A 15259-nucleotide genomic window follows, 5' to 3' on the forward strand; every position below is an offset into this window, starting at 1 on the left:
AGGACTTCAAATCAACTCTACCAGAAAAAGAAAAATATCCCACTAACTGGATTGACCATATTATTTGGAAAATTTAGAAGTTTCTGCTTTTTGTTATGTTGTTGTTATTATTATTACTGTTATTTTGCCTTTTGGTGAGGCATTCGGGGTTAAGTGACTTGTCCAGGGTCACACAGCTAGTGTCACGTGTTTGAGGCTGGATTTGAACTCAGGTCCTCCTGACTCCAAGGCCAGAGCTCTATACATTGTGCCACCTAGCTGCCCTGTACGTTGTCATTATTACTACCTTGTTTGCCTTGTGTCTTGGTGACATGTATCCCATTGTTATACTCCATTTTGTCCTTATTGTAACTTTACTTTTCCTATTTTAAAAAAAGATGTCTAATCCCTCCCCCATGGAAGGATTGTCACCATCAGCTGTTATAGTAGTTGTATGTTCATGTTTGCAACGGCTGCCAAGAGAGATACATATCTGGATGAGGATAATGAGGATCATGTTAGGAGCTAGGATTTATATAGAGTTAGAGGTGTATTTAGGGTTAGAGTCAGAGGTTTGGGTTAGGGTTGGAGTTGGGTGTAAGGTTGCCAAAGTGATTGACATTTGCCCCTCACAAGGAACCCGGGAGATAGGGATTCTTAGGATCCTTGCTTAAGAGAAAGGAAACTGACTGAGGACCAGGGAGATTATAAACCTTACCCAGGTTTGTACAGCTGACGAGTTTCTGAGGCATGATTTGAAATTTTGTCTTGCTGAGTGCTTTATCAGCTATTCTACCTAGTCATTGGTAAACAATTGTGATTTTAGCCTCCAAATGAAAATATATATGGGAGAAAATTTTTTTGTCATCATTTCTTGCTTTATAATTTTTGTGTAATAATTAAAATATAGATTATATTGAGATTGTTATGCAAATTTTTGTATACTTTATGAAACGTTATCCCTTGTGGAGAAACTCATTCTCCACAATAGTGACTTTTTTATTATAAAGTCTCTCAATTTGAATTTTGGGAATGCACACTGACCACAAATTACTTTAAAAAAATTGTATACTTTAAACTTCTTCTTCTCCTTTTTATTTTTAGGTAGAAACCACTGGAAACTCTCCACAGATCTAAATATATATATATACACACACATATAATATATACTTATATATAAAACATACACATATTTATTTATATCCATATGTTGCTCTTCCTTTATAGCTGATTTTCTAGACAATATGCTTTTGCGAACGTTGGGAAAGTTGAATGTGAACCGCAAGAAGGAAGACAGTGTGATTGCAGCGCACACACCGCGGCCAAAGGTCTTGCAATGCAAATGCCATTATTACTGTCCTGAAGACTCCATCAACGATACTTGCAGGTTGGTGGTTCAGGCAGTTTAAATATAGATCTTTAACGGTAGTAGTGCACTAATTTAGAGGCACTAGGGTACAGTGGACAGAGCATTGACTCTGGAGTCAGAGGATAGGGGTCTAAATCTTTGGGCAAGCCAGTTAAACCCCCTGAAACTTAGTTTCTTCATATGTAAAATGAAGAGGTTGGATTAGACTTCTGAGGACCCCTCTAGCTCTAAATCTGTGATTCTCTTTTTCTGTTACAAATACAAGAAAAAAGCCTTTCATCTTTCTGTGGAATTAATGATTATTGTGTAAATCAGAAAATCCTACATAAGAGTTAAAAATTTACCCTAGCTATGTTATTTTATTTCTCTGTAGATTTCAGTGAGAAATTTGGAAACCAGAACTTAGAAGTCAGATTCATTATATATCAGAAATTAGACTTTTGACCCTGAAAGACCAAGATCGTTTACCACTGTACTGAAATTATAATTTATGTCACGGTCATGTGACAGCCATAAAATGAAAAAAATATGTTGGTTGTATTTTTGTTTTGTGCTGTCCAGAGTGGCCCACTTCAATCCAAGGCCACTTAAATTCATCAGCTCTCACTGCCACATTTTCCAACAGTGTTCAACACTTTAACTGTAGTAGCTACACTGAAGTTGTACTGTCCGGCACTGTATTCTGACATCCTTCTAACCACCTTTATTTACCTTCGATATTTAAAAACAAAATTATTGCAGTATAGCCCAAACATTTAGATGCCTCCTCAGCTGGAACCGCTTTTGTCTAAGTATCTATTCAGTAAAGGGAGGTTTAATACATTTAAAAATTTTTGTTTTCAACACATTGGCATACCAACACATCAGTTTAGAGGAAGGGTTCTTAATTGTTTTCTCTCATAGTGTCCTTTGACAGTCTGGTGAGCCCTATCTACCTCTTCTTAGAATATTGTATTTAAATGTTTAAAATAAATATATACGATTATATCAGAAACCAATTATATTGAAATAAAGATGCAACTTTCCCCCTGTAAGTCCATGGACTCCCTGAAATCTATCTACAAACCCATTGGTGGTGGTCCGCAAGTTCAGAATCTTTGGTTTAGAGAGAATTCCCAAGTGAGGCTGATTAGGTCTCATAGTGGAACTTGAAGTAATGAATGAGCCCCCTTTTCTCTTCAATCACTTTCCCCCTCTAAAAGATAATGTCTATTCTTCAACAGACCACATTGGTTTGGTTTGTTTTTGTTTTTGTTTTTGTTTTTAAGAACAGGAATGAGTTGCTTTCATAAGTAGGAATGTTTCTAAGATGGAAATATATTTTATATTTTCTACAAATTTAACTAGGAAGATTTCCTCTTATAGCAAAATTTGATGTTCGTTCAGGGTGGTAGTATTTCAAGCACAGAAAGCATTTCCCTGCTGTGACCTGTACTTTTGGATGGTTAGGCAAAGAGTGGATGAGCACATGTCAGGGAAAAGGGCTTTTCAAAAACGTCTAGCCATGTGTGGAAATATTTAAATAATGTTTCATTCGATGTAAAGCTTAAAATAACAATATCTGAATTAACTTTGTTTCACAGGATATGTTAGTAGGCATTTAATAAGTATTGTTTGATAATGGCTGCTTACATATTCCTTGGAAATAAGTTTTGTGAATCTAGATCAGACACAAATACTTTTTCTTTTTTTTTTTTTAATTCTATTTGAGTTCCAAAATCTCTCTCCCTCCTGTTCTTCCCCATCATCGAGCTAGGCAAGTAATGTGATATCAATTATAGATGTGAACACATGCAAAACATATCTCCATATTAACCGGGTTGCAAAAATATAAAATAAAAAGCCAGAAATATAAATGGAAACAAGTATATTTCAGGATTCACTGAGAATTCATCAGTTCTTTCTCTGGAGGCAGATAGCATGTTTCATTCACCATGGGTTCTTTGAATTTGTTTTGGATCGCTGTATTGATTAGCTGAGTCTTTCACAGTTTGTCATCCTTCCAGTGTTGCTGTTTCTGTGTCCAGTGTTCTCCTGGTTTTGTTCATATGAGACTTCTCAGGTATTTCTAAAACCATTTTGCTTGTCATTTCTCATAGAGCAGTGTTTTTCCATCACAATCTTGTACTACAACTTGTTCAGCCGTTCTCCAATAGATGGGTACCTTTTCAATATCCAATCCCTTGCCACCACAAAAAGAGCTGCTACAAATATTTAGGTACATATAGGTCCTTTTCCCTTTCTTTAATCTCTTTGCCACGCAGACCTAGTAGTGATATTGCTGGGCCAAAGGTTATGCATGGTTTTATAGCCCTTTGAACATAGTTCCAAATTGTTCTCCAGAATGGTTGGACCAGTGCACAACTCCACCAACAGCGTATTGCTGTCTCTATTTTTCCACATCCCCTTCAGCATTTGTCATTTTTCCTTTGCTGTAATGTTAGCGAATCAGGTAGAGATGAGGTTGGTACCTCAAGAGTCATTTTAATTTGTATTTCTGTAATTAGTGGTGATTTAGATCATTGTTTTATGTGACTATTGATAGCTTTGATTTCCTTTGTCCTATAATACCTCAGTTTATAAAGACTACAATAGCAGAGATCAAACATCCTAATGGACAGTGCAATGGGGCCAGTGATAAATGTCTTTGTGAAACCAAGGCCCAATTCATGAAGATTGCTGGGGAGAACAAGAGCCTCTGCTTGCAGCCTATACTATAAATTCTTGGGGGGGGGGGAACTTCCATGCTGATTCAATTCGATTTCTATGTAAATAGGAAAACAAGAAAAATTAAAGAACGTAAGGGAAAAAAACTGAATCCTATTAACCTGCAACACAGAAGAATCCAGATAAATGCTACTTTCTGGATTTCCCATTTTTTTCCCAAGGTACTGAACATTTTCCACTGGGGTGGGAGCAACTCAGAGGTGGGACTTATTCTTTCACCAATATATGAAAATCCCATGGTAGAAACTTCCCCTACTATTCAGACTGACAACTCTTCTACAATTTCTAGTTATAAAGATTTGCCTGGGTCACTTAACTTTTAAGTGACTTGCTTTGACTAGCTAATACAGTTACAGGAAGACTCAAACTCAGGTCTTCCAGACACCAGGCTCGTCATTCATCCACCATGCTTCTCCACCATGCTTCACCACCATGGTGACTCTCAAAATTGGCATATGATGCATGAAGTCCTTTCCTGAAAGCCACGGCATAATTTGGAGTCAAGGGCAATAAATATGGAAATAATCAGCCTGATTCTCTGACTTTGAATTTATATGGGAGCGAGCAAATAGGACTTAATATTTCATCTTGGAATATACATGTATATATACATGTGGACCTAACACTAAAAGAGATAAACAAGGAGCCTCCATCTTGGTAAAAGGCACTATTAACGATGAAATGATATCCACACTAAATATATATGCATCAAATGGCATGTCATCCAAATTCTTAGAGGAAAAGTTAAATGAACTACAGGAGGAATAAGACAATAATATCATACTGGTGAAGGACCTCAATTTTTCTCTCTCAGAGCTAGAAAACTCTAACCATAAAATAAATGAAAAAGAAGCTAAGGAGACTGATAGAATTTTTGAATAGTTAGATATGATACACCCCCAGAGAATGAATGGGGAAGAAAAGGACTATCCTGTTTCTCAGCTGTACATGGCACTTTCACAAATACCAACTCATTATGTATTAGGAATTGGGCATTAAAAAGCTCACAAAAAAATAACCCAAAAAAAGCTGCAATATTAAATGCACCCTTTTCAGACCATAATGCAATAAAAATTATTTCCAGTGTAGGGCTATAGAAGAATACATTTTTTAAAAACCTGGAAACTAAATAATCTAATCCTAATGAATGAATGGGATGAAGAACAAATCATAGGAAAAAACCAACAATTTCATTAAAGAAGATGACAACAAGACAACATATCAAAATTTGAGGGATATAGCCAAAGTAGCACTTAAGGGAAATTTTACATCTCCAAATTCATACATCAAAAAAAGATATAAAGAAAAGATCAGTGAATTGGGCACGCAATTAAAAAAAAAAAAACAGAAAGGGCAACTACGTGGCACAGTGGATAGAGCACCAGCCCCAGATTCAGGAGGACCTGAGTTCAACTCCGGCCTCAGACACATAACACTTACTAGCTGTGTGACCCTGGGCAAGTCACTTAACCCTGCTGCCTTAAAAAAAAAAAACCTAGAAAAGAATAAATAAAAAATCCCCAATTAAATGCCAAGACAGAAATCCTGAAAATCAAAGGAGAAATTAAAGAGATTGGAAAGGGAAAAAAACCCATTAACTAACAAATAAAAATAGTAGCTGGTTTAATGGGGAAAAAAACCAAAACAAAAAGATAAGCCATTGGTTAATTTTATCTTTAAGAAAGGATGAAATCAAATCACCAGAAAGAAAAATGAAAATGGTGACTGTAATATCAATGAAGATGAAATTAAAGCCATTTGTGTCCAATTCTAAAAAACCAGGAAGAGCAAAAACAGAGAAGAAAAACTATAGACCAATTTCCCTAATGAATACTGATGCAAAAATTTTTCATAAAATACTAGCAAGGAGATGACAGCAATAAATTTCAAAGATCATATCCTATGACCAGGTGGGATTTATACCAGGAATGCAGGACTGGTTTTTTAGGTATCAAAACAATGTTTGTGTCATAAAAGGAATTTGGTAGGGCTCCTTTACCTATTTTCCCCAGGACTCTATAGAATACTGGGATTGATTGTTTCTTAAACGTTTGATAGAATTCATTTTTAAATCCATATTGGGTCCTGGAAATTTCTTCCTAGTCAGCTCATTTATGGGTTGTTGAATTTCTTTTTCTAAGATAAGGTTGTTTAAATTTTAAATTTTTTATTTTATCTTCTGTTAGCCTAGACATGTGAGAGAGAGAGTGTGTGTGTGTGTGTGTGTGTGTGTGTGTGTGAGAGAGAGAGAGAGAGAGAGAGAGAGAGAGAGAGACAGAGAAAGGGGAGGGACAGGGAGGGAGAGGTGAAGTGAATAATTACTGTATGCTCGTTCGTGATAACTAAAGCTGTCCCCTTCGCACGTCAAGAGACAGAGGGGCTATCCTTCCTTGGTACAATGCACTGATCCTGTTTTGAAGGGAAGTAAGTCAGAAACATTTCTCTGCCCCTTCCCCAACACATACTAGAACAATCTCATGTCCACATAAGCATCTTCTTTTCCTTTTTGATCTTTAGCACAGATGGCTACTGTTTCACTATGGTAGAAGAAGATGACTCTGGGATGCCTGTGGTCACTTTGGGATGTCTAGCATTAGAGGGCTCAGACTTTCAGTGCCGGGTAAGGGAATGCATTGGATCCTACTTGGGTTTTTTTTTTTTTTACTAGAGCTGTGATTTAATCAGTCAAATTACAAGCAGAAGAAGCAAGAAAAGCTCATCTGCCAGGAATGTAAAAGCCAAATGGTTAGAAGTCCCTGTGCGTTCTCAGCGATTTTCTGCTTTTACAAGCAGATGTTCCTATTGCTTTTAGTGGAGTGAAGCCCTTGCCTGTTCACTCCATCATTCCTGTTTGTATTCTATTTTGGGTGACTGGATTCTGCCAGCATTTCTCCTGAAGTTTCCACTAGGTGAGTTACATAATTCCAAGTAAGTCTAGTCATTCAGAATCGATTGGAAATAAAACAACTATATTATCCCCCCAAGTAAAATGTGAACACTTCACCAGAACGTTGCATGATGGCCTCTAATAGGAGCTACAGTTGTTATTCCTTTAAAAAGGACTGTTGTAATTCCAGATCCAATGTATTTATTTATGTAATAAATAAATGCCCAAAAGGACTCACTCAAGTTGGAAATTAAAGATCCTTCTTGAATTTTGGAGGAAAATGTTAATTAATATTTGCATCTGTATTTGCATTCTATTACAGGGCGTTTTTATTCGTCACCAAAGGGGGTCAATCAAATGTTGCAAAGAAAGGAATGAATGCAATAAAGACCTTCATCCTACACTGCCTCCTTTGAAAAATCAAGGTAAGAGGGAAGAAAGAATTCAGAGCCTGAACCATGCTGAAAACTATGTCCAATACAGTAATAAAAAAAAATCCCTGCAGATGTGAAGGTGCCCAGAAGTTGGTTGCGTTGCTGTAGGAGACAGAGATATGAAAGGGTGAAAATATTGTCCTGCAAACAGGCAGGCATACGATTCACCTATCAAAGAAATTTACTTGCACATTGCTCTGACTTTTCCAATTTCTCCAAGCTTACTGCTCTATTTCTCCATTCTTCCACCAAGATTCCAGAAGCTTATAGCATGTAAAAATTTGAGTTTTTAAGAGAAACATTTTGTAGTATTCCAGACCTGCAGCTAATTCAGGCATGTGGATAGTTTTAAAACCATATTTCACCCTAAAACTAACATTTACCTGCTATTGAATTTCATTTTTTTCAATTAATGAACACCTCTGTTGAGGTAAAAATAAAAACCTCTATGACAGACATGCACATTCCAAGCAAAACAAATTCCCACATTGGTCATATCCAAAAACGTGTGTCTCATTCTGCATCTTGAGTTCACCGCCTCTGTCAGGAGGCAGATAGCTTAGTCCCTCATGGACCTGTTATAGTTAAAAGGAGGGGGAAAGAATAATTTATGGTCCGATGATCATTTAGTACATTGAAAAAAAAATGACTGGGGAAAAACTAAATAATTTAGGTAGATAAATAGTGAATCAGTGACTAGGAATGCATAGGTTCCAAAACGACAATACAGAAAATGATTTCGGTTTCTTCTAACCTTTTCTTGTAATTCTACTAAAAAATAGTTGTGCGTTAACTACTGAGCTACTACTCTTATTTAACGGGTGTAAGCAACTTTCAACATTCAGTGTATTCATCAGAAAGGAAAATGAGTACACTCTAACAAACACATTAAGTTCCTACTATGTGCAAAGTAAGTAGCTTATTCTCATAAAAAATAATATCAGTGGAAAAGCAGGCTTTTACATTGGGAGGTTTTTTTTTTGTTTGTTCTTTTGGTGTTTTTTTGGCTCTCCTCCTATATTACTGACTTGTGGTCGAAGGGCTCACGTAGCTCAGTGAAACTGAGCTATGGTGTGCAAGGTTATCCAAGAGGGACAGGTCATAGTAAAGAGTTGTGTCCAAAAATAGTCCACCAGAGAAGGAAATGGAAAATCACTCCAGTATCTTTACCAAGAAAATGTCATGGAGAACATTAAAATGATAAAAGACATGATGCCAGAAGATTAGTGCCTCAGGTCTGCATGCTACTGGGGAAGAGCAGAGGACAGTGACAAGTAGCCCCAGTACTAATGAAGTGCCTGGGCCAAAGCTGACAATTAGCTCAGCCATGGGTGTATCTGGGGATGAGAGTCCAATGCTGTCGAGATCAGTATTGCAGAGGAACCTGGAGTGTAAAGGCTGTGAATCAAGATAAGATGATGTGATCAGATCCACAGAAAGTGGAAAGATTAAACATTGACATCTTGCGTGTCAGTGAACCTAAAATGGATGGGCATGGGTGAGTTTAATTCAGGTGATCACTACATACACTACTGTGGTTAAGAATCCCTTAGAAGAAATGGAGTAGCCCTCATAGTCAATAAAAGGCTAAGAAAGTAGTACAGTCGTGCTCATTTCGTACACCAGCACAGTTAGGCTTAAGATTCTGCAAGCTAGGCTTTAGAAGTATGTGCACTGAGAATTACCAGAAGAGCTTTCAAAGAGACAGAGGAACTAGAGACCAGATCACCAACATTCCCTGCATTGTGGAGAAAGCAAGGGAGTTCCAGAACAACATCTGATTCTGTGTCATTGACTCCACTAAAGCCTTTGCCTGTGTGGATCACAACAAAATGTGGCAAGTCCTCAAAGAGATGGGAAGACCAGATCATCTCACTTGGCTCCTTAGGAACCTTTGTATGGGCCAAGAAGCAAGTTAGAGCTGAACTTGGAACAACTGATTGGTTTAAGATTGGGAAAGGAGTATGACAAGGCTGTATGTTGTGTATATTGTCACCTTATTTATTTAACTTATATGCAGAGTATATTGTGTGAAATGCCAGGCTGGGCAAATCAAAGCCAGAATTAAGGTTGCTGGGAGAATTATCAACAATCTCAGATTTACAGATGATATTACTATGATGGGCAAAGAGAAGAATTAAGAAGCCTCTTGATGAGAGTGAATGAGGTGAATGTAAAAGCTGACATAAAGCTTAACATAAAAAAGAAAAACCCAACAAAACAAAGTTAAGATCTTGGTAACTGGTCCCATCACTTTCCGGTAAATAGAGGGAGAACAAATGGAAGCAGGGTCAGATTTCACATTCTTGGGCTCAGAGATCACTGCAGACAGTGACCGTAGCCATGAAACTAAACGACACTTGCTCCTTGGAAGGAAGGCTATGGCGAATCTGGACAACACACTAAAGCAGAGACGTCACCTTGCCAGCAAAGATCTGTATAGTCAAAGCTGTGGATTTTCCAGTAGCAGTGTGTGGCTGTGAGAGTTGAACTATATAAGGAAAGCTGAGTGTTGCAGAATTGATGATTTTGAATTGTGGTACTAGAGAAGACTTCTGAGAGTCCGTTGGAGAACAGAGACATCAGATCAATCAATACTTGAAGAAATTAACTCAGGCTATTCACTGGAACGTCAAATACTGAAGCTGAAGGTTAAATACTTTAGCCACATAGTGAGGAAATGGGACTCTGATGCTGGGGAAGGTTGAAGACCAAAGGAAAAGAAGACGGCTGAGGATGAGATGGAGAGATGGTGTCATGGAAGCAATGAACACGAGCGTGGGCAGACTTGGGGAAATGGTGGAGAATAGAAGAGCCTGGCGTCCTATCCCTTGTGAGGTCATGAAGAGTTGGACATCCCTGAATGACTGAACAGCAACTGTTTCTGGTGTGTAGGAAGAACATAATATTAAAGTCTAAGATTTTTTTAATTTTTACTTTTTTTGCTAGACATCCTTTAACATCCTCATAATTGTCTTGCCGATAGCATGGCTCTTCTTTATGGACACTTGTTCTAATCTTGTGCTTTTCAAATCTTTATTCCTTTTTTTAATTCATCAATTTATTTATTAATTTTTAGTCTTCAACATTCACTTCCATTGGATTTTGAGTTTCAGATTTTCTTCTCCTCCTTCTCCTCCTCCCTCCCTTTCCTCCCCCATTCCCAAGATGGCATGCAATCTGATATAGACTTGCAATCTGTTATAGGGCCTACTTATACATTCATATTAAGCCTGTTTTCACATTAGTCATGATGTAAAGAAGAATTAGAACTAATGGGAGGAACCAGGAGAAAGAAGAAACAAAACAAAAAAAACAAAAGAAAAGGAGAGCAAATAGTATGCTTCCATCTGCATTCAGACTCCATAGTTCTTTCTCCAGATGTGGACAGCATTTTCCATCACGAGTCTTTTAGAGTTGTCTTAGATCCTTGTAATGCTGAGAAGGGTTCAGTTTAACAATACTAGTCATCACATAACACGTCTGTTATTGTGTACAAAGTCCTCTTGGTTCTGCTCACTTCACTCAGCATCAGGCCATATAGGTCTTTCCAGGTTTTTCTGAAGTCAGCCTGTTCATCATTTCTTATAGCACAGTAGTATTCCATTCCATTCACATACCACAGCTTGTTCAGCCATTCCCCAGTCGATGAACAGCCCCTCAATTTCCAATTCTTGGCCACCACAAAAAGAGCCGCTATAAATATTTTTGTACATGTGGGTCCTTTTCCCATTTTTATGATTTCTTTGGGATACAGATCTAAAAGTGGTATTGCTGGGTCAAAGTGTATGCACAATTTTAGAGCCCTTTGGACATACTTCCAAATAGCTCTTCAGAATGATTGGATCAGGTCACAACTCTACAAACAAGGCATTTGTGTTCCAATTTTCCCACATCTTCTCCAACATTTATCATTTTTCCTGTTTTGTCATGTTGGCCAATCTGATAGCTGTGATGTGGTACCTCAGTGTTGTTTTGGTTTGCATTTCTCTAATCAATAGTGATTTAAAGCATTTTTTCATATGTCTAAAGATAGCTTTAATTTCTTCCTCTGAAAACTGCCTGTTCATATCCTTCTGAGCATTTATCAATTGGGGAATGGCTTGTATTCTTATCGATTCGACTCAGCTCTCGATACACTTTAGAAATGAGGCCTTTCTCAGAGACACTGTCTGTAAAAATTGTTTCCCAGCTTTCCGCTTCCCTTTTAATCTTGGTTGCATTAGCATTGTCTGTGCAAAAGCTTTTCAATTTCATGTAATCAAAGTCATCCATTTTGCATTTCATAACATTCTCTGTTGCTTGTTTTGGCCATAAGTTCTTCCCTTCTCCATAGATCTGATAGGTAAACTACTCCTTGCTCTCTTAGTTTGCTTATAGTATCAGTCTTTCTGTTTCAATCATGTGCCCATTCTGACTTTATCTGGGTCTGAGGTATAAGATGTTGGTCTAGGCCTAGTTTCTGCCATACTGTTTTCTAGTGTTTCCAGCAGTTTTTGGTACATCGTGATTTCTGATCCCAGAAGCTGGAGTCTTTGGATTGAACAAGTAGCAGATGACTATAGTCATGGACTGTTGTGCCTTGCATCCCTAACTTTTCCCACTGATCCGCCACCCTATTTCTTGGCCAGTACCAGGGAGTTTGGAGGATTGTTGCTTTAGGATACAATTGGGGACCTGTTAGAGTTAGGCCACCTTCCCTTGCATTTCTTTTCATTAGTTCCCTTGATAGTCTGGACCTTTTGTTCTCCCAGATGAATGTTGTGATTGTTTTTTGGTTTGGTTTTGTTTTTCCCTAGCTCTATAAAATAATTTTTTGGAGTGGTTTGATTGGTATGGCACTGAATAAGTATACTAATTTAGGTAGAATCGTGATTTTTATTGTATTAACTTGGCCTACCCATGAGCAACTGATATTTTTCCAGTGTTTTAGATCTGACTTTCTTTGTGTGAAAAGTGTTTTATCATTATGTTCATATAGTCCCTGAGCTTGTTTTGGCAGGAAGGCTCCCACATATTTTTCTAATGTCTGCAGTCACTTTAGATGGAATTTCTCTTTCTGTCTCTTGCTATTGGGTTTTGTTTATTGCTTTTTATACCATTTCCACCTCTATAAATCCATCTTAGGCAACAGTCATAGTTAGATCGTGAAAATAATTTTGGGAAAACAGTCTCCGGTTTTTTCCGTCTTTCTTTTGTTGTCGCCTTTGTTCCAAGTACTTTTGGATGACTTTGTTTAGTTTTACTCTTTACTGTCTCCTAAAGGGAAGATGGCAGTAGCCTTGCATCATTATCCTTCTCCACCAGTGTTGCCCTTTCTTTTCTTTCTTTTCTTTTTTTTGGTGAGGTAGTGGGGTTAACTGACTTGCCCAGGGTCACACAGCTAGTAAGTGTCAAGTGTCTGAGGCCAGATTTGAACTCAGGTCCTGATTCCAAGGCCAGAGCTCTATCCAGTGCTCCACCAAGCTGCCCCATATTGGTATAACTTTTACTATCATACTATTCTCTGAAAAGATCATCCAAGTTTATAGTTCTACCATAATTGAGTCTTAGGGTACCTGTTTCTCTACAACCTCTCCATAAGTGAGGTAAAATTTAATTTAAAGAGGTAGTAATGAGACAAAAGTAGCTTCCCAACTGATTTTCTGTCTCAGGACAGTAATTGCCATTTTTTAAAAAAAGGTGGAAAGTATCTGCTCAGTAATTGTGAGCACAGTTAGGTATGGGGGGTGCTCTCCTCTTTGAAGAACCTCTCACAGGTTTTTGAATTCAGTTGTAGCTTAGGGATAAGGCAGATGCCTAGGTAAGAAGAGTGCCCTGGACCTCTTAATCCAAATTAGTTTAATTTACACAATGTTTTATTCTCTAAAAACTTTATCATGGGATGAATTTCTTTGATTAAGTTACATAATTACTCAAACTCACAAATTAGATAGCTGGCTGTCCTTTAAATCAATTACTCAGCAATAGGTATAAACTAGGTATGAAGAAATCTTTAATCATTTGTGGAGAAGAGAGGTCACTGGAGAAAATGGCTTATATTTCATCGAAGAGAATGAGTCGCATCCTTTAGAGGATTTATAACATCTAGTCCTTCCGGAAAATAAAGCAAAGAATAACAATTATTCAATCAAATGTGACTCTTACTGTGACTGATACATGATGCAGTTGGAGATCTGCTGCAGCAGGCGAGAAAGGCCAAAGATGTCCCTTCTGATTTAGTCTGACTTCTGTTTGCAGCATTAAGCAATGAGTGCACAAGCCAAATATTGGATGAATAATGTGGTTGGATGTGGGCACTGAGCCTTCTAGACTCAGATTTCAGCATTGACTCTTTTACCAAGCTAACATCATTATTTCCTAGAAATTTAGGGGAAAATGAAATAGTTTGATGGGGTTGTAAGGACATCAGCCTTCCAAAATCATTTAGTTTTGCTTTGACATGTTAACGCATGGAAAATGCGCATTCTTACAAAGCAGTTTCAAAACGTGATGGCTCAAGGTTAGGGAGAAAACGTGAGAACCGTTTGAAAGATTCTCACCCTCCACTTCCTACCAGTTTTCCCTAATTCAGCTATATAGAATGTCTAATCTCTTCAGGTAAGTGATTATTAGAAATATGCAGATAAGAGTTTAAATCTAGAGATGACTATTTTATAATGTTCTTTGCAAAGACAGTGGGGAGGAGTGTCTGGGGACCTTCAGCATGTGTCCCATAGATGGATCCTGGCTGTGTAAACTTGGACAAATCACTTACCCTTAAAGGAGACAATCTCATTTTCAGGAAAACAACTCTTATACTTTTTCTTCTTGGATATCCACACTGTAGAAAATATGTATTTTTAAAAGCTTCACTTCCTACCTGGATCTGTTAAAACTGCTACCTAACACAAAATAAAGATATTCCCAACAACAAATGAAATTCTCTCAGTAGAGGCTTAAACGAACTCTGCTCATATACTCTTGCCACGGCCGCTGTAATACAGATAGAAGAATAATGTGGTAGCACATTGAAAGATTAGTCTCCAAATCTTCCTTCCAGTCTAGCTCAGTGTTATGCCCCTGATGTATATTTATTCCATTAAGTACTGTTACATTTCTGTCTGGAAAACATTGACAACAATTATGATCGTTCCCGTTTCTAACCACACAGGATTCTGAGGTAGAATATTGGTGTGAATAGTTGAGTTGTTTTACTTTTTATTTCTTTTGTTTTTAAATTTTTTTCTTTTTTACTATGAAATTAGCAATCATCCACAAATGCAAACATTATAGTGTGTATAGCATGTGTACAACATGTATATATATGTATACACACATGTATACTTAAACATGTATGAAGAATCGAATGGTATACAAAATCTTGAATTTCCATTCTGTACAGTTTTTCAATTGCTTATTAAATTTAACAGAGTACGAGCAGCATTTATGTCTTTATCTCTGCCTTGCACAGCTCCTGAATCTGCTGATCACAGCCTCGGCTCTTTGGCTGTGTCGGTGATAGGGAATGATGTTCCAAAGATACATTTGTTTTTGGTGGGGTTTTTCTAAATGATCCTGACTCATCATTTCCAGAATTTAACAGAGAGAGAGAGAGCACTTCCGCATGCATTCAAAGTAAAACAGAACACTTGATATTTGAGGAAACAGAAAAGCAATAGGCACAGATTATGTTCTTGTTTTGGGAAATACAACTGATAGGGTTCCAAGAGATCTGCATTGACAGACTGTTCTTGGGCCCTAAAACCATGTTAGGTCCTTAGTAAAATCTACTCTAATATAGTTAACAGGACCTCAATGGGGGCTTCTCCTTCTCAATTCACCATATAGTTGGAGTGACAAGGTAAGAGAAATAAGCTACCA

General features: G+C 37.5%; 1 protein-coding gene across 1 annotated transcript in view; it reads left to right on the forward strand.

Moving 5' to 3' along the window:
* Positions 1–1214: 1214 nt before the first annotated feature.
* The window catches only part of LOC110203408 (bone morphogenetic protein receptor type-1B-like), a 62103-nt gene continuing 48058 nt past the window's right edge, over positions 1215–15259 (forward strand). The window contains exons 1-3 of the mRNA XM_078149099.1: positions 1215–1366; positions 6593–6695; positions 7285–7387. Of these exons, the coding sequence (XP_078005225.1) occupies positions 1224–1366; positions 6593–6695; positions 7285–7387 (349 nt within the window). The 5' untranslated portion in view covers positions 1215–1223. The remainder of the gene's footprint in view (positions 1367–6592; positions 6696–7284; positions 7388–15259) is intronic.

The sequence above is a fragment of the Phascolarctos cinereus genome, unplaced genomic scaffold (assembly GCF_003287225.1).
Source record: "Phascolarctos cinereus isolate Bilbo 61053 unplaced genomic scaffold, phaCin_HiC Scaffold_2;HRSCAF=192, whole genome shotgun sequence".
In the NCBI taxonomy this organism is placed as follows: domain Eukaryota; kingdom Metazoa; phylum Chordata; class Mammalia; order Diprotodontia; family Phascolarctidae; genus Phascolarctos; species Phascolarctos cinereus.